The sequence below is a fragment of the Diadema antillarum genome, unplaced genomic scaffold, assembly GCF_040938485.1.
Source record: "Diadema antillarum isolate AM-2024a unplaced genomic scaffold, OU_Dant_1.0 scf00000122, whole genome shotgun sequence".
Taxonomy (NCBI): domain Eukaryota; kingdom Metazoa; phylum Echinodermata; class Echinoidea; order Diadematoida; family Diadematidae; genus Diadema; species Diadema antillarum.
Genome location: NW_027271011.1, coordinates 1,662,463 through 1,689,112, shown reverse-complemented (window position 1 = coordinate 1,689,112; position 26,650 = coordinate 1,662,463). Strand labels below are relative to the sequence as shown.

The 26,650-nt window shown below is 40.6% G+C and overlaps 2 protein-coding genes and 1 long non-coding RNA gene across 3 annotated transcripts in view; all 3 read left to right on the top strand.

Moving 5' to 3' along the window:
• Positions 1 to 6,450, top strand: part of LOC139720135 (uncharacterized) — a 53,335-nt gene extending 46,885 nt beyond the window's left edge. Inside the window, exons 19-22 of the mRNA XM_071631506.1 lie at positions 1,205 to 1,475; positions 4,560 to 4,973; positions 6,320 to 6,373; positions 6,415 to 6,450. Coding sequence (XP_071487607.1) covers positions 1,205 to 1,475; positions 4,560 to 4,973; positions 6,320 to 6,373; positions 6,415 to 6,450 — 775 coding nt within the window. The remainder of the gene's footprint in view (positions 1 to 1,204; positions 1,476 to 4,559; positions 4,974 to 6,319; positions 6,374 to 6,414) is intronic.
• A 58-nt stretch (positions 6,451 to 6,508) lies between these two features.
• On the top strand, positions 6,509 to 12,705 carry LOC139720150 (uncharacterized). Its single transcript, XR_011710150.1, has 3 exons — positions 6,509 to 6,577; positions 9,067 to 9,204; positions 12,482 to 12,705. It is a non-coding gene; the product is annotated as an uncharacterized lncRNA (long non-coding RNA).
• A 2,316-nt stretch (positions 12,706 to 15,021) lies between these two features.
• On the top strand, positions 15,022 to 26,095 carry LOC139720148 (uncharacterized). Its single transcript, XM_071631518.1, has 4 exons — positions 15,022 to 15,204; positions 20,156 to 20,383; positions 23,980 to 24,111; positions 25,741 to 26,095. Exons 1-4 carry the CDS (start codon positions 15,114 to 15,116, stop codon positions 26,088 to 26,090), a joined length of 801 nt encoding a protein of 266 aa, XP_071487619.1. The 5' UTR covers positions 15,022 to 15,113; the 3' UTR covers positions 26,091 to 26,095.
• Positions 26,096 to 26,650: the final 555 nt, after the last annotated feature.

The window sequence follows — 26,650 nt, the reverse complement described above, 5'->3', positions numbered from 1 at the left end:
CTGACAAAATTGCGAGAAAACAGGCTTTGAAGATTCAACTCTTTCTCAAAGACAATGTCCAAGTGGCGATGCAAGGGGAGAATCACCCATCCGTACAATGGTGCCAATCGATGTTAAGCTCCGCCTATAGCAACCACATCGCCTTCTGATTGGCTCACTGAGTACTCGTACGGATGGGTGATATATATAGCGGCTTTGTATCCAGTGGAAAAGGCATTCTATAAATGTCTATTATTATTATTATTATTATTATTATTATTATTATTATTATTATTATTATTATACCCCCGCCAAACGAAGTTTGAAGAGGGTATATAGGAATCAGCGGACAGTGGTCGGGCGGTCGGTCGGGCGGTCGGGCGGTCGGTCCGTTGCAAATCTTGCGTCGCGAACTACTTCCTCAGTTTTTAACCGATTCCCATAAAACTTGGCACAGATGTGTGCCTTGGGTTGTAGATGTGCAAGACGTATTTTTTGACAGTACCCAAAAATACGTTGCCATGGTAATGGCATATTATGGGCAAAAATGGGTACAAATCTTGCGTCGTGAACTCCTCCCACAGTTTTTGATCAATTTTTATGAAATTAGGTACAGATGTTCATCTGAATATGTTAATGTGCAAGACACATATTTCCGCAGTGGCAAAAAGTGCGTTGCCATGGTAACGGCATGTTATTGGTAAAATATAGGGCAAAATGCTTCATGGCAAAACTGCTTCATCAGTGTTCTTACAATTCTCATGGAATTCATATTGAATGTTTGTCTTAGGATATAGGTCAGCATGACACATTTCTTGACAGTGACAAAAAGTATGTTGCCATGGTAACAGCTCACATATTATGAGCCAAAATGATGGAAAATTTTGTGTTGCAAACTACTTCCTCAGTTTTTGCCCAATTTCCATGAAACTTGGTACAGATGTGTGCCTTTGGTTGTAGATGTGCAAGACGCATTTTTCGACAGTACCCGAAAGTACGTTGCCATGGTAACGGCATATTAATGGCAGAAGATCAGGGAAAGATCTTGCGGATTTAACTACTTCCTCAGTTTTTTGACCAAAGCTTATGAAATGTTGTTTTGACCAAAGCTTATGAAATGTTGTTTGGCGGGGGTATAACCAGTCGCTGTAGCGACATTTCTAGTTATTATTATTATTGTCATCATTATCATTATTAAATCCTTTGTATTTTTTTTTCTACCAAGGAATATGACTGATGAAGAGGCTCAGGCCCATTTTAATCGCCGACTGGGGCAGATGGTGGCCATTGGTCTGTTCACGAATCGTCCTCGCATTTTCAAGTTTGTGCAGACGTGTATGGGCTTTGAGCTGTGGCGGCAAGGCGTATCGACCAAGGTGTTCCGTATGCTGAATCACAGCGGCATCTGCTTGAGCATAGCTGCCGCAACCGGTTACGTGGAATCGCTTACAGAAAACCATGACGAGAAACTAAAGGAATGGAAAAAGACGTTCGAGGTGATGTACTTCACACACACTGTATATTTTGTGAGGTTTTTTTTTGTCGAGCCCACAGGAGGTGAGGGGAGACTAAGGGATCGCCTGTGGCGTCTGTCCGTCCGTCGTCCGTCCGTCGTCCGTCCATCCTTCCGTCCGTCGTCTGTCCATAATGCTACAAAAACTTCAAAAACTCTTTACTCTGGGCTTCAATTGCGATCAAACTATGAGGGAAGAGGGGGTCATTACAAAGTTTCACATTTTACCTTTCAATACATGGACCTAATATACATGTACATAGATGGACTGTTCACAACAGTCTTTCTTTGATGTAATGATCGTCACCGACACCTGATTATGTGCATCTTAATGAGTACATTCAGGTGTCTTGACAATAACGATTGTGCAATCATGTATCGTCACTAACAAAAGGATCGTTTCCCTCATTTCAGTCTTGTTTCGCTGATGTGCCTTTTTCAGACAGAAATGTCTTTGACTAAATACAGATAATGAGGAGCAGCAAACCTGAGATCATGACAAATTTTGTGCCAAAAGATGGGTAATTGCTGATTTGCACATTTTTGCACACGCATAAGACCTTGCCCAATGGCAAGATACAGCGTGTATATCTGTTCTCTACCATCACCATCCCTTTTTGCTCTGGAATAAGCTGGAGAAAAGTAAAATATTGAGATCACAAATGACAATCTTTCTGCCAAAATGTTAGCTTCCTTTTAAAAACTGCCTACCTGTCCCAAGCGAAATTGCTTGAGGTATGATTTCCTAACATGCACCGCAACTGCACATTCACTTTACTTGATTTTTGTGAGTTATTTTCTTCTGCGCATATAGTTTTAGATTTCTCGAATCTCCGTCTTGTTCTTCTCCCGGCTTGCTGGCGGTGACGATCATGGGATCAAAGCAGTGAAGCATGCTAAAAACGTCTTTGTGGCGCTTTTGAGATGTACGGGTGCATGAATTAATTAACGATACGATGAATGTCCTTGTGTATTAGGTCCATGCCTTATATGAAGGTCACCTCGAGGCCAAGCTCACAGGCAGATGTCAATGAACTTTAGAGCCCAATGTTAAGTTTTTATGGTGCATTTCTATTATTGGTCATAACTTTTGATCCATAGCTTCATTTGTGACCAAACTTGGATGGTAGATGCAGAGATGCCAAGTTCAAAAAATTTTATGAGTAAGACTCTCATGACTGGGCGTCTCGACGCTCACACGACGCGCGAGCGAGGGAGCGTAGCGACCAAGCAGGGGGAAGGGTGGAGTCCCCCCTCCAGCGGTAGGGACCTTGTTCAATTCTTAGCTCTTAATGGTGCTATCTGGTGCATACTGGAGTGACTATTTTTTAGGAATACTTATTTTGAAAGATGAAAGGGAAATATACCAGGTCCTTCAATTGCAACGTTCACTGCAATCCTTTGAGCTATGTCCCGATGCGTGAAAAATGGGTACCATATGCGTGAGATCGTGAGACAGACCCTAAATTTGTGAGTCTCGTGCAGAATGTGTGAGACTTTATACATTGTAGCTCTGTAGATGTCCCTTGAGGAATGGATGATCACCACAAGGTCAATGGTCACAAGCAGCGGTCAACAAACTTTTAGAGCCCAATGTTAAGTTTTTATGGCGTATTTCTATTATGGGTCATAACTTTTGATCCATAGGTCCGTTTGTGACTAAACTTGGATGGTAGATGTCCCTTGCGGAGTGGATGGTCACCACAAGGTCAATGGTCACAAGCATGGGTCAACAAACTTTTAGAGCCCAATGTTAAGTTTTTATGGCGCATTTCTATTATGGGTCATAACTTTTGATCCATGGGTCTATTTGTGACCAAACTTGGATGGTAGATGTCCCTTGGGGAGTGGATGGTCACCACAAGGTCAAAGGTCACGGGCAGGGGTCACCAAACTTTAAAGACCCATTGTTAATTTTTTGTGGCACATTTCTTTTTTGCCATTAATTTTTACCCTTTTATGTCTTTTTCAAGGTCACAGTACAGTATTTCCCTCATGTTTATGCAATGCCAGCAGGATTATTTATTTTTTAAACTTGGTGTATGCATGTATAGCCTAATAGAGATTCTCTGGAAAGTTTTTTTTTTCTTTTGTTATTGCCTCAAAGGTCAAAAGGTCAAAGATCAAGTGAAAGTGCAGAACTAAGTTTTTCCTCCATATCGTGGATGTGGCTCAAGTTATCTTAAAACTTTCTACATATTTATGCATGTTCTACCTGACAATGATTATCTTATGAAATTTTAAGGTCAAAAGCCAGATGAAAATGGTAACAATTTTACAGGAATTGCACTTTTTCTCCATACCTTGGAAATTACTCAATGCATAGTTAAAGTCCTTAAATCCCAAATACATACTCTCCTATTCATCCAATTAAACCTACATTGTAGGTCAAGGAAGGTGAACATTCAACACATTTGTGATGGACATGTCATTTTAATATTTTGCCAATTTTGTGAAAATGTAATCATACATTGTCCACATGTACATTTTGTACTATCTAGACCTATTAGGAGAATCATGCATTTTGGCAGAGGCATACCAGTCTCCATAGCGACATTTCTAGTTTTGGTTTTGTGATGCATGGTCACATTTGTTATTATATTTATATAGAACTAAGTACACTGTAATGTAACACACTGTGGACACTGATACAGTATCCTGGAATATCTCCCAACAACTGAATACAATAATTATAGATCCACATTTCTTTGAATATTGATGAGATTGATTAAAGTTGTAATAAGACATAGAGCATTACCTTGCATATCTTACAATTAAAAACAAACCAAATACTAACAAAAAAAACTGATTGCGATAAAAATATAGATTTTGCATAATTTAATTTGCTTGCCAGTAAGTGTTGGTATTACAGTATCATGATTAAAATGATTGTCAACTGTTTCAGAACCATTAAATTAGTTTGTCCAGTACACTCCCAATGACTCAAAAGTCATGCATGTCTTGTGTTCCCTCAGTTCTTTTGTGACAAAAGTAATAACAGAAAAAAAGATATGTAGAATTCCTTTGTACCATTTATGGACATTAAGCAAAATATTCCTGTACGCAGGACGCGATACCTAATACTCGTACCAAAGGTTACCAGAAGCGAGTTGTTACTTCTGCTCCAACGTTTGGCTTGCACTTCAATCGCGTGCTGGAAGAGACCGAATCACCACACCTGGGTGGGACGCCGGGTAACAAGTTCTTCGTGCAACAAACCATGTGTTACGCTGCCAAGGACCGCGTGCAATACAGGATGGTGACCGCTCCAGTGGCCACTGTCGCTCAGGCGGCCGAGACTCTGGACGCCTTCACGTTTCTGCCCGCCCCTGACGTCCTAGACAGGCAGCGGTTGCGCCTCGTGGACGTTGTGGCCAACATCATGAGCAGGCACATGACTTTCTTACAGGATCTGTCGCGTGACCTTCCCATTGCTCAAGGGCATGTGAAGAGTGACTGTATGTCACAAAAGTCTGAACTGGTAAGGAGTGTGATTAGGGCCAAGCTATGTATTGACACGATTGCTCCTTTTTTATTGAAGGAAACCAAAACCCAAAGAGCAATGTGGATTGAGTGAAAGCACCAACATTAGTAGAACACATTGGTGAGAGTTTGAGGAAAATCAGACAATAGAATCAAAAGTGTTAAAGTTTCGGGGTTGGAACCGTTGGATGAAGAGACTACAATGTACTTATGACATCATGTGTGAACAACAATATGAAGGAAGTACATGGGGAATTCCACAAAAATTCATTTTTCTTGAAAATTGCACATTCCAGTAACTTGATACTAACATACATAATGTCTGTAAAGGTTAGCAATTATCCCCCTGGGTTCTGAAAGTGGTTCGTCAATTTCAATGAATTGTTGTAGAATTCCCTTTGTATTTTCTTTATATTGATGTCCACACAATCATGATGTCATTACACCAAAACTTCAAAAATTCATAACTTTTGCATCAGTTGTCTGATTTTCCTCAAACTTTCACTGATGTGATCTACCATTGTTGCTGCTTTCGTTCAATCCACATTGCTCTTTGGGTTTTGGCTTCCTTTAAAGGGGCATTCCAGACAATTTTTGTAATTTCACATCATGTGCATAATATTGATAGCTCCATGTACAGATTTGTAAAATTTATCGTGGTCCTTGAGCAGAGAAATCAGTACTTTGAAGAACCTTGAATGAATTACATTGAACAAAGATGATGACACAGGAGGCTCACATACACGTATTTCAAAAATGTTGCAGTGTAATTTTACAATGTATTATGATACCATTTGCTTAACAATGTCGCATGTGTATAATCTATTATGCATTGTACCTTCTTTGTTTTGCTTCCTTTGAGCCCTGTACCATGTACCTCATGCATTCTTATGGTGAGGCTGTCATGTCATCATCCTTATTCATTGCAATTTGCTACAGTATGAATTTCATAATATTTTGATATTCTTCATCCGAATCATATTAAAATTTGAAACTCTATTCTCAGTATATAAACTAATTTATGCTTGTTCAAATATAAAAGTCTGGAAATCATTTGTAGGGCTCCTTTAATTGAGTAGATATGAATATATTTATGGTGGAGAGGCCATGGGGCATCCCAGAGAGTTTTCGTAACTCCACACCATGAAGTATATAAATCAAGAGTGCCATGTACAGATTTTTGTGGAATTCATTCTACATTGTGGCCTTTGAGCAAACCTTCAGTAATAATATGAGCTTTATGGCCTCAGGTCATCATAATGGTCATCAGAAACATACATTACTGTGCAGTCTGAAGGAAAAGGTGTTACTGTTGAGTCATTGTCAAGTTCTCTCTCATTCCAGGTGACATTGGGAATCGTACCGACTAACCCCGGCACGACGCAAGGGATTGAAACGGTATTAGAGCATCTCCAGCAGTACCTCCCTGCCTCCGTCAGGGGTGGAGGCGCCACTCCGACCCTCGTCAGTGGTAACGAATCGGCCATGAAGGGCGTCCTGCAGGCTCAGAGAGTGCGAGCGGACCGGGAGACATGGCAGGAGCGTCTGGACGGGTACATCCCAGTGCCCCAGGAATACGACAAGGAGATTCTTTTCCTGCAGGTTTGTTTTACGTCGAGCGTACTCATTTATTCTTTTTAGAGGAGAAGAAAGAACCTAAATGCACATCAGATGAAATTCAATATTTTCATCATCTTTATTTAGCAATAGGAATTAGTGAGTGCTGGGTCCCTGATCGTGTGCATAGCTGTTTGGCCCATGACTGTGATGATAATTTTGCAGTCAAACCTCATTAAAAGGAGTCTTATCTGAATTACTATGTATGGGTGTTCACCAAGGTGGTACTGGGGACTTTTTCTTTAATTTCAGTTATAAAATGACCTGGGCAATTTAGTAAACAAGTGCAAGAGTAAAGTCCTGTTATACTGTACTTTGTAATTGTCCCCGCCGAACGAGTTCGAGCAGGGGACTATGAAACGGGCTCCGTACGAGTGTGTGTCCGTGCGTCCGCGTGTGCGTCCGTGTGTGATCAAAATGTTCAATTTGCTACTTCTCTGTCATTTATGAGCCAATTTTGATTCTGTTTGCTTCATATGATAGCACTACATGGGAGCTTTGAAGCTTCTACACAGAATTTCAGTTGTGACCTTTGACCTATATTGTACATTTTGCTACAAAATGCTACTCCTTCGTCATTTCTAACCCAATTTCGATTCCGTGTGCTTTATGTGATGGCACTAGGTGAGGGCTTCAAAACTTCTACACAGAATTTTGACCTTTGCCTTCTTTGACCTTTGACCTTGATATTTGACCTATATTGTACATTGGCTACATAATGCTACTCCTTCGCCATTTCTAACCCGATTTTGATTCCGTTTGCTTTATGTGATGGCACTAGGTGAGGGCTTCAAAACTTCTACACAGAATTTTGACCTTTGACCTTTGACCTTGATTTTTTACCTATATTGCACATTTTGCTAGAAAATGCTACTTCCGGCGGGGACATATGTTACGCACCGCGTAATTTCTACTTTTCCTTGTTCCGTCAGGGATTACGTTGACAAGAGAGACCCGCTGACGCATGCGCAGATTCCCCAATTCGCTGACGGCACATTTGCACTGAAGCACGGCTTCGGATGCCCGTTTTTTCCCCTGAAAATATCGGCGCGATCTTTAGGAATAGGTTAGCGCTTTAGTGGAATATTGAAACTTAAAGTCTCTCAGTCGAAGTGTAAGTCACTTTAGAGACTATTTTTCACGTTTTCATTATCAAAAATTAACGATCGGTATGGAGGCGAGCACGGCTGCCTCTCCCACACCCCCAGCGGCGGCCGCTAAAACTGGCACGCCGGGTCCGGGCACCGGCAAGGTCGGTATCCCAGTAGTAAATGGATGCCCACGAGATTGAAACCTTGTTGAATATTGAATTACCTCGGGTAAATTGGATATTTTCGGTGATTGATTTGTTGCACTGGGCTGGGTGTAAAAAATTTTGTGTGTTTTTAGTTTTGTGGGATTGAGACATTTAACAGGAATGTATGTAACAAGCAAAAATAATTGCATGCTTTTATTTTTGTGCTAGTTTCTTGTTGCAGGAAATGCACACAAAGTTCCACACCACAAAAAATGTTATTAAGGTGTTTCAATCAGTGAATCTATGAGATGTTATAATGACATGTAGATTGCCTAACGTCTAGCATTACTGAGATGCCTACAGAAGTATCCAACCAACAGCAGCGCTAAAACTCTTTCAAACTCACTAATTTTACCATATTTTGTTCTATCTGTGTGCATTATATGCAAAACATTGCTTAACTTCAGTGCAGTGTACCCGGACGTCGCAAAATTGGTCTCAAAATATGCAGGAGACTTCAAAGCATAAAGTCATAAAATGGTGCAGCAAAATCTTTGCGTGTTGCAGAATCATTGTGTGAAATGTCGAGGGCGGGGTCAATTTGGACCCCCCCCCCCCATCCCTGGTCGAGATAGGGTTTAACCCTAAAAAGACTGGGTGGGGGGGGGGGGGGGGGGCCCATAAAAGGTCCCCCCCCCCCCCTCGACATTTCGCGCGATTACTCTGCAACACGCAATGCTCTCACTGTGATGCTCCATGATTTTTTTTTCTTTCGAGTTTCCCGCACATTTTGACACCAAATTTGTGACGCCCGGGGGTACGGTTCTGAAGTTACCTAACCTTTTCCACATGCACGTGAGGCCGAAAATGGCTCAAAAATGTGATTTTGCGTACAAAGTCAATGCAAATTGAGTTTTTTCACATGGTTCATATAAATATGCTTATTTTTACTCTCAATGGCTAAAATTCATTTGTTTTAGGAGTATCATGCTTCAAAAAGTGTCTGCCACAAATTTTGTAAAAAAGAACAACAAAACAAAAGGTCGAAAAAACAAAGAAATACATAAGAAATTCATGAAACAAAATAAATTTTTGACTCCCCCTTCAGATCTCGGCTGCCCAGTTAGAATAGGGTTAACTCAGAAATTGTAACATTACAGCTGCTAACAATTTGAAATGCAAATTACTGCAACAGAAGAAATCATAACCGAATAGATATAATTTTTTCCTCTTCAAGGACTCAAACAATGTCTTCTTCGATGGAGAAAGCGCTTCTGCAAAAGGGACAATTGCACAGTTGAAGAATGAGTTCAATTACACCTTCTTCCGGAAAGAAGTTCTGCAAAATGTGCAGGAAGCATGGGATATGTACGAGGTGAGACTTTACTCAGTAGCAGTAAACAGTATAAAACATGTAGCGCAGTCTGCAACCCCAGACTAGTAGTGCCTCAGATTCAAGGTATGACCACACATTATCTCGTGATGCTAAAGAGATTTACCTTCTTGCTGGTGTTCTACTAGTCTGGGCTTGCATACTGCACTCTTTATTTATTACACTAAGGCTCTACTATTGTAAGCTATTGTAAACTCTTTACTTAACATAATTTTGCTTACCTCAATCTTGACTTGACGTAACTTTACCTACAACTGTAAGTCATGTAGCACTTGTAAGATCAATGATAATATTAAATGGGTTAGTCAAATACCGGTTAGTGGATTGGCTAAACAGAGTCATGTGATGGAGGTACATACGTTATGTTTGCCCATGGGCGAACATCCTTGGTAATCTTCTCCCATGGGAAAACATTTTCACGTAACAAATTACAGAAGGCTTAGGGCCACGTGTGCACTGTGAATTTGGCTCTGCGCGAGCGAGCGAATGAGTGCGTTGTGCTGCATCATGCTGGTGGCCATAATTGCAAAGATCGTACACTGAATCTCTACGATCTTTGGTGGTTGACGTTGACGTATTTGACTAACCCATATAATATAACAGATGATGACTTTTATTGTTGGGAACATGTACCAAACGTTCCACCCTCAGGGTTTGAAATGCTATTTCGGGACTTATAACCTCCCTCAATAGCATTTCAAACCCTTTGGGTGAAATATTTGTTATGTTCCCTCCCCCGCCAGTCATCATCTACATATAATGTCACTCTAGTGCTCCCTGCTCTTCTTTACAATTGCAATGTCCTTTGTGTCTTGAAGACCAGTGCAAGCTCTGAGTGTGTCTATGTATGTGTGGTGAGGTTGTCCATTACCAAAGAAAGTGATACAGTGAAACCCCGTTCATGAGTTAAAACAAGGAACCGCTCGTAACGAGGTGATCGCATTGGTCCCGTTTTCATTTGCGTGTTAACCTATGGCAGAACGAATCGTTTATAACGAGTTCGGTTATAATGAGATTCCAGCTATAACGAGGACAATTTCGGTGAATCATCGTAAAGAAAGACATATTAAGCAATTTGATCGGATATATCGAGGTTCCACTTCTTGACTAAATTGCCGCTTTCAAACACACGACAAACGAAACACTGAAAACCGAATTCATGCTATCCACATCTTTTTTCCGTTTTGCAGAGAACCGTTCCTTCCATTTTTTCTTCTAAATCATGCGATAAGACACAGGAATGCCTTCTTATGTTCCTCCTACATCATTGAACATAATCATTCGATTTTCTTTTCGCAAGATACGCATGTGTGATTTTAGGGAAGATCACAGCGCAATGAGAAAAAAAAAAGATAATGCATTCCAAAACTTTTCATGTAGCGACACCTGTGGCCAAAAATGGACAATTGGAATGCATGTGCAACTCATCATTATGTCCTTTCTATTTTAGTTCCAACTTCCAGTTCTTTTGCTGGTTAGCAAATATGATTGTGGATGATTAAAGCCTAAATAATTAATGAAATCATCGCGATCCCGCCGGGTGACAGTAGCGCAAAAATAGTTGAATAACGCATGTCACTATACTTAATCGGTGTTCTGAAAAAGAAACGAACACATTTGATAGTTCAAGAATGTACAAAACGCGAAGAGATTTTCAAAAGAAAATAAAGAATGCAATTTTAATCCCTTCAGACGCCACTATCATACATTGTATAGAATTACGGCAGAAATGATTCATGAAATTATCGAATTCCCCGCCTGGCACCAACGGAGTAAAATACCTTGCAAGTTAACGGTAAACAACGCATGTATGCTACTCTGAAATTATCGCGATCTCGCACGGTAACAGTAGCTTAAAAAATAGTTGAATAATGCATGTTAACCTAAATCAGAAAAAGAAACGAATGCATTTATTAGTTTGAATAGATCTTGGTTTGTTCATTGTCAGGATTCTAACGCTGCATTTCACAATGAAGATTTTCTCTCTGTCAGAATGGTCTATGAGGTATAAATTTGCATAAAAGGATCACAACGTATCTTTCCACATTCAATCCTGTCGCATATTTTTCAGGAACGAATGTACAGAACGCGAAGAGATTTTCGGAAGAAAATAAAGTACACAAATTTTAATTCCTTCGATGCATTTCACAATAAAGATTTTTCTTTCTTTCAGAATGGTCTATGAGGTATAGATTTGCGTAAAAAGGATCACAACGTAACCTTCCACATTCAATCCTGTCGCATATTTTTCAAGAACGGATGTACAAATCGCGAAGAGATTTTCGGAAGAAGATAAAGAACACATTTTTAATCCCTTCGAGTACAACAATCATATATATTGTATAAGATTACAGCCGAAATGATTCATGAAATAATCGCATTCCCGCTGGCACCAACAGCGTAAAAATACCTTGCAAGTTACGTAAACAGTGCCAGTATTTCACTCTATTTGTGCTAGTTTTAGAAAAAATTAACAAACAAGAATTACAATGAAGAATTAACTTATTTCAACCCCTACTTTTTTGTCTAATTCACAAATAATTTCCCTTCATTATCTCAGTACTAATGATCCATAATCGTGTAATAACAACGCAAAGGATGTTCTTATGATCTTAACTCTCATTGATGGGTATATGATGTCGTGCTTATGTTTTTCTTTGTTTTCGATGCGTACGGTTATAACGAGGTCCCGGTTATAATGAGGTAATATTGCCGGTCCCACGGACCTCGTTATAACGGGGTTTCACTGTATGTGTTTGTGTGTTTGCCCCCCCCCCCCCCCCCAACAACAACAACAACAAAAAAATGAAATCAAATTTGAATTTAATTTAATTGACTTGAATTGAATAGTTGCATTCATTTTGCACATAACACACAGCAGTGGCATTGTTTGGATATTGTGAAGAACAACGATTCATTGAGAATTGTCATGTACAACTTTTTGTCCTTGATTTGTTACTTTGTGTAATTATTCTCAATGAACCGTTGTTCTTTGTTATTTTGTTGGAGGGCCCGCAGGAATAAACATGTTTAAACCATGTTTTAACTCGCATGTATGCAGACCTTGTTTTTTTACCAAGACAAACTTTTGAACATTCCAGTGAAGGTCCATTTTAAATTCTGTTCTGCATAATTTTTATATTTATATACTTTATTGTGATATATGTGAGAACTATGAAAATAAATTGAAATGAAATGAAATGAAATGAAATGTACACACATATTTGTTATATTTTGTACTGATTTTCCTACTGCACAGTTTGTGACTGAAGGATACTCTCTCCTCTGTGCCTTGAAATTCTGTGGAACATCATCTCTACATGAAGTCCCTGCCAGTTTTCCGGCTAAAGGCAGCAGACAGAATAAACTCCTCTGGGTCAAAACTGTGGCCCAACGAGTTGTGGATTTCGTTTACCACGAGCCGAAAAGGTCATCGATACAGCTTGCAGCGGATGCATACGGTGATAACACAGATAACGAAAGTGATGCTGCCGTGTTGTGTTGTTACTGCCGAGCCGGTAAGAATTATGGTCTACTACATTGCAGTTCAACCTCAATTGACTGGCGGGGGGGGGGGGGGCATCCAAAAGCGAGATTTGGTTGGATAAGAGAGTTATGCTCAAATACAGCCTAAAGCATGAAATTGAGACTGACCTGAATTTATTTGTGTATCGGGATAGATAATCAAGAATTGTGACAGAAGGCGTTTTCACATCAGCCCATTGTTTTGAAATAGCGCACTATTTTCTGACTTTGGAAATTAACCCAATCACAAAATAGCGCACTTTTTGATAATGTGAACACAAATTAGCGCACTAATTGTATCACTCTGATTGAGAAAATTCTTGAGTCCAACTCGGGAAATTTCTGAAATAGCGGGATAACATAGCGAACTAAAGTGAAATCGCCTCAAGAAATTAGTGCGATGCATCCCATCATGCCTAGCGTGTGTGACCCGAAAGCGTGCGCTCTACTGGAATGCCCGACACTCTTTGCGCATGCTCAGCTGTCGAATTAGCTCAAAAAAATTTCGGCTAATTTTCTTCCTGCTGATGTGAATAGAAAAAATGAAATTATAGCGCGCTAATTTGCGATTGTAAAAAATATCTCGAGCTTGGATTTTTATCGGGCTGATGTGAAAACGCCTGGAGATCTCTGTTGCCATGGACATGCATCGTTCATTGATTCAAACACCTGTGTATGTGAAAAGCATCACAGGATGCTTTCATTATTTTCTCATTGTGCATCACCAACAGCCAGCCTTGAGTAAAAACAACAGTAAACGGCGCTTTCAGATGTCTAAAAACCACATGCGCAGAGGATAATAAATCCCTTCAATAAAGAAAAATGCATCTGCAGTTGTAATATAAGATGGGAAATCATCGCTCAGTTATTTTCATTTGTGAAGTGCACATACTTTACATGAGAAAGCAAGGGTTTTGGTAGGTTGTAATTTGTAATCTGATTTTTCCCATTTTCAGCACATTGTTTCAGAGTAAACTTGGACAGTAATGGTACAATTTATGTAGATGACATATATCGTCGCTGGGGTGACAAGACCTTGTATCTGCAATTTTGGTGAAAATGACTTTTTTTTATTAATGGTCAAATAATCGGTTAAGTGATGTCCTGTCCAAATCCTAACTGTCTTACCCCAAAAATGAAGCCACCACGGCATGTCCAAGGAAAGGCTATCCCATTCACTATAGTGCTTTGGCCGCCATGTTTTTTGGCTCTCCGGAACACTTGACATTTTGTAGATACGAGGTCTTGTCGCCCCAGCGACGATATGTCTTTACCATTATGCAACGTTACATGCGCATCCACGAGCATCCACTTCAGTAATTACTCATTTTGCGACACAAAATGTGTCATTTTTTTAGGTTTGCTGCTCCCCATCATTGATGTTTTTCCAAAGGCAGTTAAGTCTGAAAAGGCACCTCAGCGAAATAAAACCGAAATGAGGGAAACAAATTTTTTGTCAGTGACAATGAACGATTACACAATCATTATTGTCCAAACATCTGAATGTACTCATCTAGATGCACATTATTAGGTGGCAGTGATGCAGGTCGGATGAAAGAAAGACCCCGTTCATAGTCCATGTGTGTAGTACAGTGTAGGTCCATGTTTTATTCATCATTTTTAATTACTCACGAGCTAGCCATGCAATGTACAGTGTGTGTTGTAGTTCACAGGAACATGTAGAATGTATAGCAAATAGAGTGTCACTGTGTGTGTCTGTGTGTCTGTGTGTTAGTGTGTTGATAGTGTGTGTAGTGCTGGAGCAAGGGTTTGTATATATGACACTCCAAAATGCATCTACAATGTACTTGTACCAGTCATACAACAAATCTGTCATACACTACATAATTGTTTGAAACATCAACTTCACTCTTTAATGACTGTCAGCACTTCACAGTGAATCTAATTGACACAAATCTGAAAGGCTTTCTGTGGGAAAATATTAAAAAAGATAGGGTAAATCTGAAAATTCCTATCCGTTTCATTAAAATAGATCAGGTTAATCTGGAAAATTTGCTACCCGTCTTTCAAAATACCCATCCTGTGTACCTGATTATCCAGTAAATATAACACACATCTGGAATAGTTTTTCAATTTGCAAGTCAATTATGTGTCCGGTAGAGTGCCTGATTAACTGGCATCCAATTATTAAACGGAGAGCGCTGTGTGAATTTCCTACACAGTGAAAGATGAAGAGATGATCGTGTGCTGCAATGCTATGTGCCCACGCCGTGGTATCATCTGAGCTGTGCGAGACTGACGGCTGCCCCGAGGACGACTGGTACTGCTGCCACAAATGCTTGAAGAGTCCCAGCTACACCTACTGTCTCTGTAAGCAGAAAAAAGATGCAAGAGGTAGTACGAGAATGGTGCAGTGCGCTAAACAGGAGAACTGTAGGGGTCACGAATGGTATCACTATGGATGTATCGGACTCCAAGACACTGATGTGCTACCAGGTGAGTTTTTTTCTTCTTCTAGTTAACTGTTTTAGTTTGATTGTGTGTTTATTTTCATACCTCCGCCAAGGGAGGAGGTTATGTTTTCGTTACTGTTGGTTTGTTTCATTGTTTGTTTGTTTGTTTGTTTGTTTGTCTGTTTGTCTGTGTGCAAAGTAACTCAAAAAGTAGTGAACGGATTTGGATGAAACTTGGACAGGAAAGTTTGACAGTGACACAAGTATGAAACAAATGATAAAATTTTGGTAGTGATCCGTGAATTTGGGGGGAGTCTATGAAGGATTTTAATACAGTCAACTTCGGATACCTCGAATTCGTCGGGACTGAAGAAAATGGTTCGAGGTACGTGAAATTCGAGGTACACGAAATTCAAGGTACGCGTACGTACGTCAAATTTTCTTCGACTTATCCGACGTTTATCGATGTTCAACATGGTATCTTTATAGTGCCTACCGATTGTTTGAATGCTTGTCAATTGGAATTGAATCTACTTTTATATGAATGAATTGAATGAAAATTGGAATTGAAATCAACATTTCAGAAATGAAGATTTTGGTGACCCTATCGCGCCACCAAAAAAAAAAGTCGGATGTTTGCCTTTACTTTTGAAAATGAACAGCGGTAACAATCGGCTCCGTAAGATACTAAAATAAATGTCGGATGTTTGCTCATGCTTTTGGAAATGAAAAACGATAAGACTCAGCTCCATATGGTGCTAAAACTAATGTCAGATATTTCATTTTGCGTTCGGAAATGAATAAGGATAACATTCGGCTCCGGAAGACGCTGAAATAAATGTCGGATATTTGCTTTGACGTTCGGAAATGAAAAACAATATTCAACTCCGTACGATGGGTAGATAAGTGTCGGATGTTTCCTTATACTTTCGAAAGGAAATAGCAATAACATTCGGCTCCTGAAGATGCTAAAATAAATGTCAGATGATCGCTTTTATGTTCGGAAGTTGCAGTAATATTCTGCTCCATACGATGCTGAAATAACTGTCTGATGTTTGCTTTTAAATTTCGAAATGAATAACAGTAACATTCGGCTGTGTTCAATGGTAAAATTAATGTTTCATGTTTGCTTTGACGTTCGGAAATGAGTAACAACAACATTGAACTCCTTACGATGATAAAATAAATGCTGGATGTTTGCTTTTACGTTCGAAAGTAAATGGCAATAACATTCAGCTCCGGAAGATGCTAAAATACATCTCGAATGATTGCCTATACGTTTGGCATGTTTTGAAGTGAATAGCAGTAACATTCTGCCCCATATGATGCTAAAAAGATATTGGATATTTGCTATTACATTTCGAAATGAATAACAGTAACATTCAGCTACGTTTGATGGTAAAATAAACGTCTGATGTCAGTTTCGACGTTCAAAAATAAAAAACAGTATTATTCTGCTCCGTACGATGATAAAATAATTGTCAGATGATTCATTTCACTTTCGGAAGTGGACAGCAGTACCATTTGGCTCTGTACAATGATAAAATAAATGTCGTATGTTTGAAGTGAATAACGGTATCTGCTTCGTACCGTGCAAAAATAAATGACAGATTGTTGCTTTTACATTTGGAAATGATTAACGGTATTAATCCGCTTAGTTAGATGCTGAAACAAATAGCGGATAATTGCTTTCACGTTTGGAAATGGATAAGGATAGCATTCAGCTCCGTAAGATGCTAAAATGAATGTCAGTTGTATGCGTTCTCGGGGAAGAATACATGAAACATACTTCATGAAAGGCAAAAATAAAAAAGTAAAAAAAAAGGCACTACGCAGGAGATTGATGTTTGGACAGTGGACGGTGATTAATGTCAAAGATATATAAACTGTCAACACCTACGCAGGCGCGCCACGACGATTAAGAAATCTACGCGCACGGTATGACTATCATGATCAAGAATTAAAACACAGTGGTTAAAGAAAAGAAGATAGATGGGGCAGAGCGTAGTGCTATCGTAAGCACTCCATTGGCAAGGGTGCTATGTGCATACCGTGTACGTATGTAGGTAGGTGTTGGGGATTTTTCTTGTCAGCTGTGTACCGGGTATTTCTTTGGACGCGCGATTGTTCTGGTCGGGAATATTTACAGTCGAGTGTGAAAAGATTTTTGACATATCTTCTTCGCTGTCCATGCGCGCTTAATCGGAGATGCTGAGTAATGTTTGCAATTTCGATTCGAGCTACATGCTGGGAAAAACAATAAGTTAAATAAGATCAGGACAGTAGATTTCACTTTGAGGTAACCGAACTTCGAGTTATTTTCTTCGAGCTACGCAAATTTTAATACACGGAAACTCCATAGGAACAATCGGGACTTTCATTTTGCCCCCGAGGTAAGTGATATTCGGCTTATCCGACGTCGAGGTATCCGAAGTTGACTGTATTTTGACAAGTTGGGTCAATGAACTTGGGAGTTCAAGCTGCGCATTTTTTAGGTTTTCAAATGCACACTAAAATGCGTGCTGTAATTTCTGCACGGGTGTCAAGGGGCGCCGCGCAGCTGAGGGTTTATGACGTATAAAAGGCTTCGATATTGGGAAATTGAGCAATTTTTCAACATGTACACCTATGGGTGGAAATCACTGATCTCTATGGAGGAGCCCAAAGAGCTTTACCCCAGTGGTGGAGAGGAGAAATATCTCTTTGGGAAGAGCAAGATCATCGGTGGAAAGTAGCTGCTTGGCGGAGGTCTGTTCTCTCAGAGTGCTTTTCAAGTTAATAAATGTATTCATTTGTTTGTTTGTTTGTTTTATTTCTTTTTGCCACCTGAGAAGATGACTGGATAGCCCATAGTCAGCAGCAATAGCTGGTCTTCTGTAGGGTCCAGTTTGATGTGAGGCGGAATCACTTCATCAGGTTATACACCCTCCTCTTTGCAATATGAACTAGAGAAGCACTCTCGAGAGCGCAGACCTCCGCCACGCAGCTAATTTTCACCACTCTGTTTTTCCATAGAGACTGGTGATTTAAGCAAGACTGATTGTAGTGATAAATGTGGAACATACCTGTACAGTACAACTGTACATACAGCTAATGCAGCATTTAGTCAGTAAGGTCAATATTGTTACATGCCTTTTGTCTCGCCCACCGGAGGTGAAGGCGAGACTAAGGGATCCAAATGGCGTCCGTCCGTCGTCCGTCACAAATGTTAAAGTTTACCTGCAAGACTCTCTTATGATGCATAACTTGGCAACTGTTACAGCAATGGCGGCCACACTTGGGTGATAGAAGCACTAGGGGTATCTTGATGTTATGGTTTTGTCGGAGGTCATGTGATGATGTCAAAGGTCATTTGAGGTCATATATTAAAGAGTATGTGCAAGACCCTCATTTCTATGTTAAAGTTTACCTGCAAGACTCTCTTTTGACAATTAAACTTCACATACATTCTTGTAAGTTGCTTGGATTACAACCTAATTTGGGTCATAGATGCACTTGGGGTACCTTCATGTTATGGTGCCGTTGGAGGTCACAGGATAAGGTCAAAGGTCATTTGAGGTCATACGTTAAAGTTTACTTGCAAGACTCTCTTATCACACGTAACTCGACACATGTTGCTACAATGGCAATCAAACTTAGGTGATGGATGCACTGGGGGTACCTTCATGTTATGGTACCGTAAGAGGTCACATGATAAGGTCAAAGGTCATTTGAGGTCATACGTTAAAGTTTACTTGCAAGACTCTCTTATCACATGTAACTCAGCACATGTTGCTACAATGGCAATCAAACTTGGGTGATGGTAGATGTCTCTTGGGAAGTTGAAGGTAACCACAAGGTCAAAGGTTACAGACAGGGGTCAACGAACTTGTAGGGCCCAATGTTAAGTTTTTAGGGCGCATTTTGTTTATGGCTCATAACTTTTGATCCCCTTGTCCGTTTGTGACCAAACTTGGATGGAAGATGTCCCTTGGGGAGGTGAAGGTCGTCACAAGGTCAAAGGTCACAGACAGGGGTCAACAAACTTTTAGGGCCCAATGTTATGTTTTTAGGGCGCGTTTTGATTGTGGCTCATAACTTTTGATCCCTATGTCCGTTTGTGACCAAACTTGGACGGTAGATGTCCCTTGGGGAGTTAAAGGTCATCACAAGGTCAAAGGTCACAGAAAGGGGTCAACAAATTTTTACGGCCCAATGTTAAGTTTTTATGGCGCGTTTCGATTATGGCTCATTACTTTTGACCCTTTGTCCGTTTGTGACCAAACTTGGATGGTAAATGTCCCTTAGGGTGTTGAAGGTCACCACAAGGTCAAAGGTCATAAGCAGGTCAATTAACTTCTGGGAGTTATAAAAAATATTAATTCCTTGTACGCGAATGGGCGAGACACAATTTGGCGATTGCCTTGTGTTTTTAGAATATTACTAAATGTATCATACATGTCAGACTTTGTTCAACCTGTGCAACTGCCCATATATGAAAAATCCCTGATATTGTGTGATGCGATTTGCTGAAATATATCTCACTTTTCACTGAATTACTATACACTATGTTCCTGCAAAAAATTATGATCAGATTTTCGCATTGATATCACCCAATATGCTTAAACTGTCTAAATGCCACTCTCGGGTATTAAAATATAAAATCTTAGCTCTATTTTGCAGGAAACCCCATTCATTTTGGTTAAGTGGTCACAGCATGTCGTGAGTCTGATTCTTCCAAGTTTAGCACTTGGATGCTCTATATTTGTGTGTGAACTCAATAGACAAAACTTGTAGGGAAGAGATATCCTGACATGCTCTACAAAATTGCTCATTTCTCTTTGACCACTGAAGCAAGTCGAATGGGGTTTTCTGTAAGATGTGGGCAATGACTAATGGTTTCATACCCTGAAATTGTATTTGGATTGATTTATACTATTTATAAAGTTATCATTGCAGAGGGTCCCTTTGTAATTTTTTTTTTTGTATTGTCTTGTTTTGTTTTGTTTTTGTAGAGAAATGGTACTGTGGAGAGGAGTGCGCCCTCGATGCCGAGAACGATGACCATGTGCTGAACCACAGTAGGGCCCTTACTCTGGAGGGTCTGCGCCATCTAGCCAGACAAGCCGCTGTGCGGACTGGAAATGGACCGGTCATGGTCGAAGACTGGAAAATTGACCTCCTGTTGTTCTGGTCAAGAAGGCATCCAGACTACCTCGCCAATGCCCATCACTTCCTCGCATGTGAGTCCAGCAAAAATCTCTATAAAAGGCTGGGGGGGGGGGGGGGGGGGGGGGGGGGGAGGGAGGGGGCACACAATGACATTTTTTGCGACTACTCTGCCGCGCAAAACTTTTTGATCGCGCCGTTCGCTGACTTTTTACTTTCAAGTCTCGCGCATCTTTTAACTCCATTTTCTCGAAAATCGTACATACCGTTATGACGCTGCACGATGTTTTATACATGCCTGTCAGACCGAAAATGGCTCAAAAACGTGATTTTGTGTATAAAATCTATGCAAATGGAGTTTTCTCTCCTTATTCATAAAGATATGATTATTTTCTCTTTCATAGGCTGAAACTAATTGATTTTAGCATAATTATGCTTGAAATAGGTTCTGTCACAAATTTTGCGGAAAAGAAAATGATTAATGATATTAAAACAAAAGATGGAAAAAACAAAGAAATTCATAAAACAATAAAATACATAAGAAATTGATATTGATACCAAATTTTTTTTCAAGTACATTGTTTGGAATGCTACAAAGAATGTTTTCACCAAAAAGTAGGATTCTAGGAGCTTTAATTTCTGATTTAGAGCAAAATGTATGATTTTATGCATATATTAGCATAATTGATTGTTATGACAAAAATTTCCATTTCTTTTTGTATAGTTGGTAGATTACGCCACAGGTAATGCACGTGCCAAATTCCATGGCGTTTGCGCGATCAACGGCCGAGATCTCGGGGGGGGGGGGAGGATTTGAATCAACCCCTCCCCGTTAAAGAGAAAAAGATGAAAAAGAGTTATCTTATGGGGTCAGCAGTAAAAATTTGACTGAAATTGGATGAAAAATAAGAAAGTTATGACATTCTGAAATTTTGACAATTTCTCCAAAACAGTTCTTTTACAGTGGGCAAATGAGTGAGCTAACCATGTCATAACCTCACAATTTTCCACTGATCATTTACAAAACAAAAAAAATGATGAAAGCTCAATTTTTCTGTCATTAAAATCTGAGACATGATGTTATTTCTAGTTGTATAACTATAGATTAGTGTTGATCAGTTAGATAAACCAGGATTCAAGCCTAGGGCATAATTGTGTTTGAATGAAAAACAGGAAATTTCACTTATGTTCAACTATTATGGTAAGTTGTGAGGGAATGACATGCTTACTCTGCCATTGCATTTTCATATCAGCTGTTCAAGAACTGCTTCCTGAAAAATTTGCAAACTCTCAAAATGTCATCATTTCCTTATTTTTTTACCTGATTTCAATCAAAATTCTACTGTTTAACTCATAATATTTTACTCATTCTTATCAGATTAACTAATATGTGGACTGGATTTGCCCTGGGATGTAGTAACATGCAAAGAATTCAAAATTTCGTATGTGTACTCGCATGTTCAGTTACAGTGCGCTTCTGTTATAACAGACACAGTTATAATGAAATTCTCGATACAACAAAGTAAGAATTTAGGCACAAACATCATCTTTATAGTACTGGGCTTTTATGTTCCGCTGTAATGAAATTTCAATATAATGGTGTATAAAGAAAGCCGTTATTTCCAAGAACTTTGTTATAACGAGAGTGCACTTTGTCAGATGAAATAGCAAGCAATTCAGAGAAACAAGGCTGAATTTTGTGAGCAAAGATTACATTGGAGTCCTGCTATAAAAGTCCTTGGCACTGCCAGTTTTCTGACGTTACGTAAAAATTTGGTAGTACCCACACAAATGAACAATAAAAAACATAGAGTGGACAATGCTAACAGCCTGAATTTTATTATAACCGTAAATTTAATTATAGCCATAGTCGTTAGAATGGAAGTGCACTATATTTTCATAACTGACATACTAAAAATGACAGAGATTATTTTTTCAAGACGTTGATAATGTTTGAAATAGTATTAAAAAAAATAGTAAATGGTCACAAGTGCGATGGTACAAGATTTTGCATGAGGTGAAAGATCAAAGTGCTCTATACAATGAGGTGAAGCTGAGTTGAATAGTGCCCCTCATCTTTTACGGAGTGCACAATCTTGTTCCTTTGCACGAGTCTAGACCATACACTATTTGTTTTTAGCTCACCTGAGCCAAAGGCTCAAGTGAGCTATTGCGATCGCCCTTCGTCCGGCGTCCGTCGTGCGTCGTGCGTCGTGCGTCGTCCGTCGTCCGTCGTCCGTCGTCCGTCGTCCGTCGTGCGTCGTGCGTAAACTTTTTACATTTTCATCTTCTTCTTGAAAACCCCAAGACCGATTTTCATCAAACTTGGCAGGTAGCATCCCTAGGGGGTTAGGAACTCAATTTGTTAAAATGGGCACCATGCCCCGCCCAGGGGGCCCCCAGGGGGGCCCAAACCCCCCAAAATTAAGGAATCTGTAAAAATCTTCTTCTCTAGAACCAGAAGTGATAGAGCTAAGTTAATACTATGAGTTAGTACATTGATGACTGTAGTTTCAAGTTTGTTCATGGCAGAATCAGGGGTGCCCCCCTTGGGACCCAGGGGAGGGGGGTGGGGAAGGGTTCTAATGGGGCCTAAATTGTACATTTTCATCTTCTTCTTGAGAACCCCATGACCCATTTTCACCAAACTTGGCAGGTAGCATCCCTAGGGGGTTAGGATCTCAATTTGTTAAAATGGGCACCATGCCCCACCCAGGGGGCCCCCAGGGGTCCCAAACCCCCCAAATGAAGGAATCTTTATAAATCTTCTCTAGAATCAGAAGTTATAGAGCTGAGATAATACTATGAGTGAGTACATTAATGACTGTAGTTTCAAGTTTGTTCATAGGAGATCCAGGGGTGCCCCTCTTGGGTGGGGGGGGGGGGGGGGGGGTGGTTGGAAGGGTCCAAATGGGGGCCTGAATTGTACATTTTCATCTTCTTCCTGAAAACCTCATGATGGATTTTTGTCAAACTTGGCACGTAGCATCCCTAGGGGGTCAGGATCTCAATTTATCAAAATGGGCACCATGCCCCACCCAGAGGGCCCCAGGGGGCCCCAATCCCCCCAAATTAAGGAATCTTAAAAAAATTGGGCCTTTATTATACATTTTCATCTTCTACTTGAGAATGCCTGGTCAAATTTTGGTGGAGCTGTAAATAATTTAGATTAGTGACTGCGTGAAAGGTGAACTTGCGATACTCAGGTGAGCGCTAGACCCGCGGGTCTCTTGTATACAACACCTCAGACCGTCTAGGGACGTGGTTCCCGCAGATTCCTGAATTTAGCACAAAAATGGCAACCATTTTTGTGAATGGTGAGTTTAGTCACAGCAGCCCTCAAGTGTATGTGTGTATGTACATGCACGTCCACAAAACAGATAGGCTGAAGTTGTTTACAAAAAATGAGTGACAAAGGTATGCGCTTGCAAGCGTTCGCTTGTAATCATTGAGTGCACCGAGCGTGACAAATGTTTGTTCATTGTAACATCTGAGCTGTGCAATGTTAAACATGTGTTATCTATTTTGCTCAAACAAAATTGCATGGCTGACAGCCACAGAGTGTGATGGTACTTTTATCTCAATGTCACATGATTTGCAATCAACCAATTGGATAGCTGCATTGTTTCTCGATGTTGTATAACATGCATCGTCTTCCTTGGTGTTTCAGGTGTCGGAGGATTCGCTCCAAAAAACATCATTAAGAGTTTGATCTGGAACAGGGTGGTAAACATCAATGGACGACGTGAAGGAAACTTTGGAATGGACTATGTCTCTAAGCAAATCAGCAGGGACTACAAAGGTATGGACGGGGTTCCGTGATGTCAAATGTGCCATCCCACTAGACCGACACCCACAAGTCATACAGCCCACGAGCTTTATGAAAACAGTTCTATCACTTCCATGAGTCATACAGCCCATGAGTTCGACACTAGGTAAAAACAGCCCACGAGTTCGACAGATACAACATGGGGCTCAATGTGTTGGTCCCATGGGCCCTGTTAGCTCAGTGTTGAGCTAATGGGCTGTTAGATTTGTGGGTGTCTGTCTCGTGACGTGCACCCTGTCAAATGACATGTTACCCGATTTTTTTTTTCTCTGAGTTTGACGTTTGACTGACTTTACAGAGGGGATTTGGCGCAGTATGACTTCATATTATCATCAGTACAATCATGCAAAGTTAACCAATGCAAAGTTGACTGTACTACCATGCATTAATATACAAATGATTGACAGGATAGAGTGCGTTAGTGTAGGCGTATAGTGCACTCGAGGGTATTTACAATTGTGAAACATGCATGAGGCGAAGCCGAGTGCATGTTGCACTACATTGTAAATACCGGAGAGTGAGCTACGCCTCCCACGAAATAATCCTGTGCATCATTTGTTTTATAAAATGGGTCGAAAATGTCGAAAACTAACAGCATTTTTCAGCGTTTTTCACGTACCTTTGTGGGTCAAGACGTCCGAAGATGTTCGTCCCAAACAGTACGCACGTCGCGCTCGGAAATCCCGCACATACAGTATAAGTATGATGGGGGGTTGGGTTTCCGGACACTTAAGTGCCCGCATGAAAACTTACTTATTTTACATAGAATATGCACTCTTTACCTTAAAGACTTGATATAGACTCCTCATATAGGCCTACTAGACAACATACTCTGAAAACGGTGTGAGAATTAACCTGCTAAATCGTTGGATTTGCCCTTCAAAGTGACTCCATGTACGCATCCGGTCCCACAATGGGACGAGAATAAAGGAAGCACATGTATTGGCTACATTCTTGAACCCATTTTATAAACATAATTATAAAATGGGTTCAAGAATGTAGCCAATTGGAAGCGCTGAAATGAGTCACGTGTGCGTGCATCAATTTCTCACTAACATGCTCGGCCTGACGTCACAATATTTACACTAGCAGTGCGCACTCAATCAGTTGTTACAAGTGCATTGCGCACTACTATACGCGCTGTCAATCCTGTAAACAACTTCTAGTTCGGGCTGCCGGCCGGCCTTTCTTGTGTGCATAACATGTGTGGCGTACGTATACTCTTATACGTACAGTACTTATATGTGCGGGATTTCCGAGTGCGAAATGTTTGGGACGAACATCGACGAGTTCTACATGTAGCTGACTGGTATTGACCCACAAAGGTACGTGAAAAATGCTGTTAGTTTTCGACCCATTTTATAAAACAAATGATGCACAGGATTATTTCGTGGCGTTAGTGGAGATGCAGCTCACTCTCGGGTATTTACAATGTAGTGCAACATGCACTCGGCTTCGCCTCGTGCATGTTTCACAATTGCAAATACCCTCGAATGCGCTACATCTCCACTAAGCACTCTATCCTGTGCATCATTTGTATACTGTTTGGAAGTAGTTGACATGTTTGCCCCGCAAAGTATATTCACTTTTCATTATTTGCAGGAACAGTGAAGTCCTACTACGGAAAGGTGACAGACAAACATGCCGAGCAGTTGGCCAAGGTGAGCGGCCTTTTTGGTCATGATTTGGGTGAAATGTTCAGTGGCGCTGGGCCTTCCTCCACCCTGAAGACTCCGTGCCGGAAAAGAGCAGAGATTTTGTACAAGAAAGATGTTGAGTCGTTTGTCCACGGAAATCAGGGATCGGCACTGTTCAGCTACTTGCCCTGCAGAGAGCACAGGGGGTTCGAGGACTTTGATGGCAGGGAGGTTTTAAGAGACCCACAAAACCTCGGGCACAAGTTGAAGGCCCTCTCCAGGAGATTAGACACACAGCGCCGTGGTGAAAGGTAATAGGCTTTGACGGCGATAGATAAACCCAGTGATGTACATGTACTGTATGCACCAGTGATCCGTGCTGTGGCAAATGCTGCATGGAGCTACCTGTGTGTTCCGTACCAGACACCAGCAGTGCCTTCAAGACAGACTGCCTAATGCAACGGGATGACTAAGAGAATCTCTCACATCTTTCCATAGGCCAAAATCTTATTGACTGAAATGGGCAGTGAGTATGTGATAGCCTTTCTGGGTCTCCCATCATGGGCGCAGTGTCCTGTATCTTTGAACGTCAGCCTTGGCTCCCTTCCCCTAGTGGATGACATTGTCGACATCTTGAATATCTACACCGAGCCTGAAGGCGATCATTGCTGTACATTGTAATGATGCATCACAGTTTTAGACCCTGCCATGGAAAAGTCCCTGTATGTTCGGTCCTGGCTGTTTGAGTCCATTGATGTGTGGTACATATTAACACGTCAAATCTGTACTGCATATGACACTGCACAGGCTGGTCTTTGGGCATCTTCCTTTGAAGATTCATGAATCCATTTTAACAAGTCGCCAACGTGGTCAGT

Excerpts from the sequence above, each read along its gene's own strand:
- LOC139720148 (XM_071631518.1), top strand. The coding sequence starts at position 15,114 with ATGGTGCAGTGCGCTAAACAGGAGAACTGTAGGGGTCACGAATGGTAT. Across the intron at positions 15,205-20,155 it reads AGACACTGATGTGCTACCAG|AGAAATGGTACTGTGGAGAG; the intron begins GTGAGTTTTTTT and ends TTGTTTTTGTAG. Across the intron at positions 20,384-23,979 it reads TGCCCATCACTTCCTCGCAT|GTGTCGGAGGATTCGCTCCA; the intron begins GTGAGTCCAGCA and ends TTGGTGTTTCAG.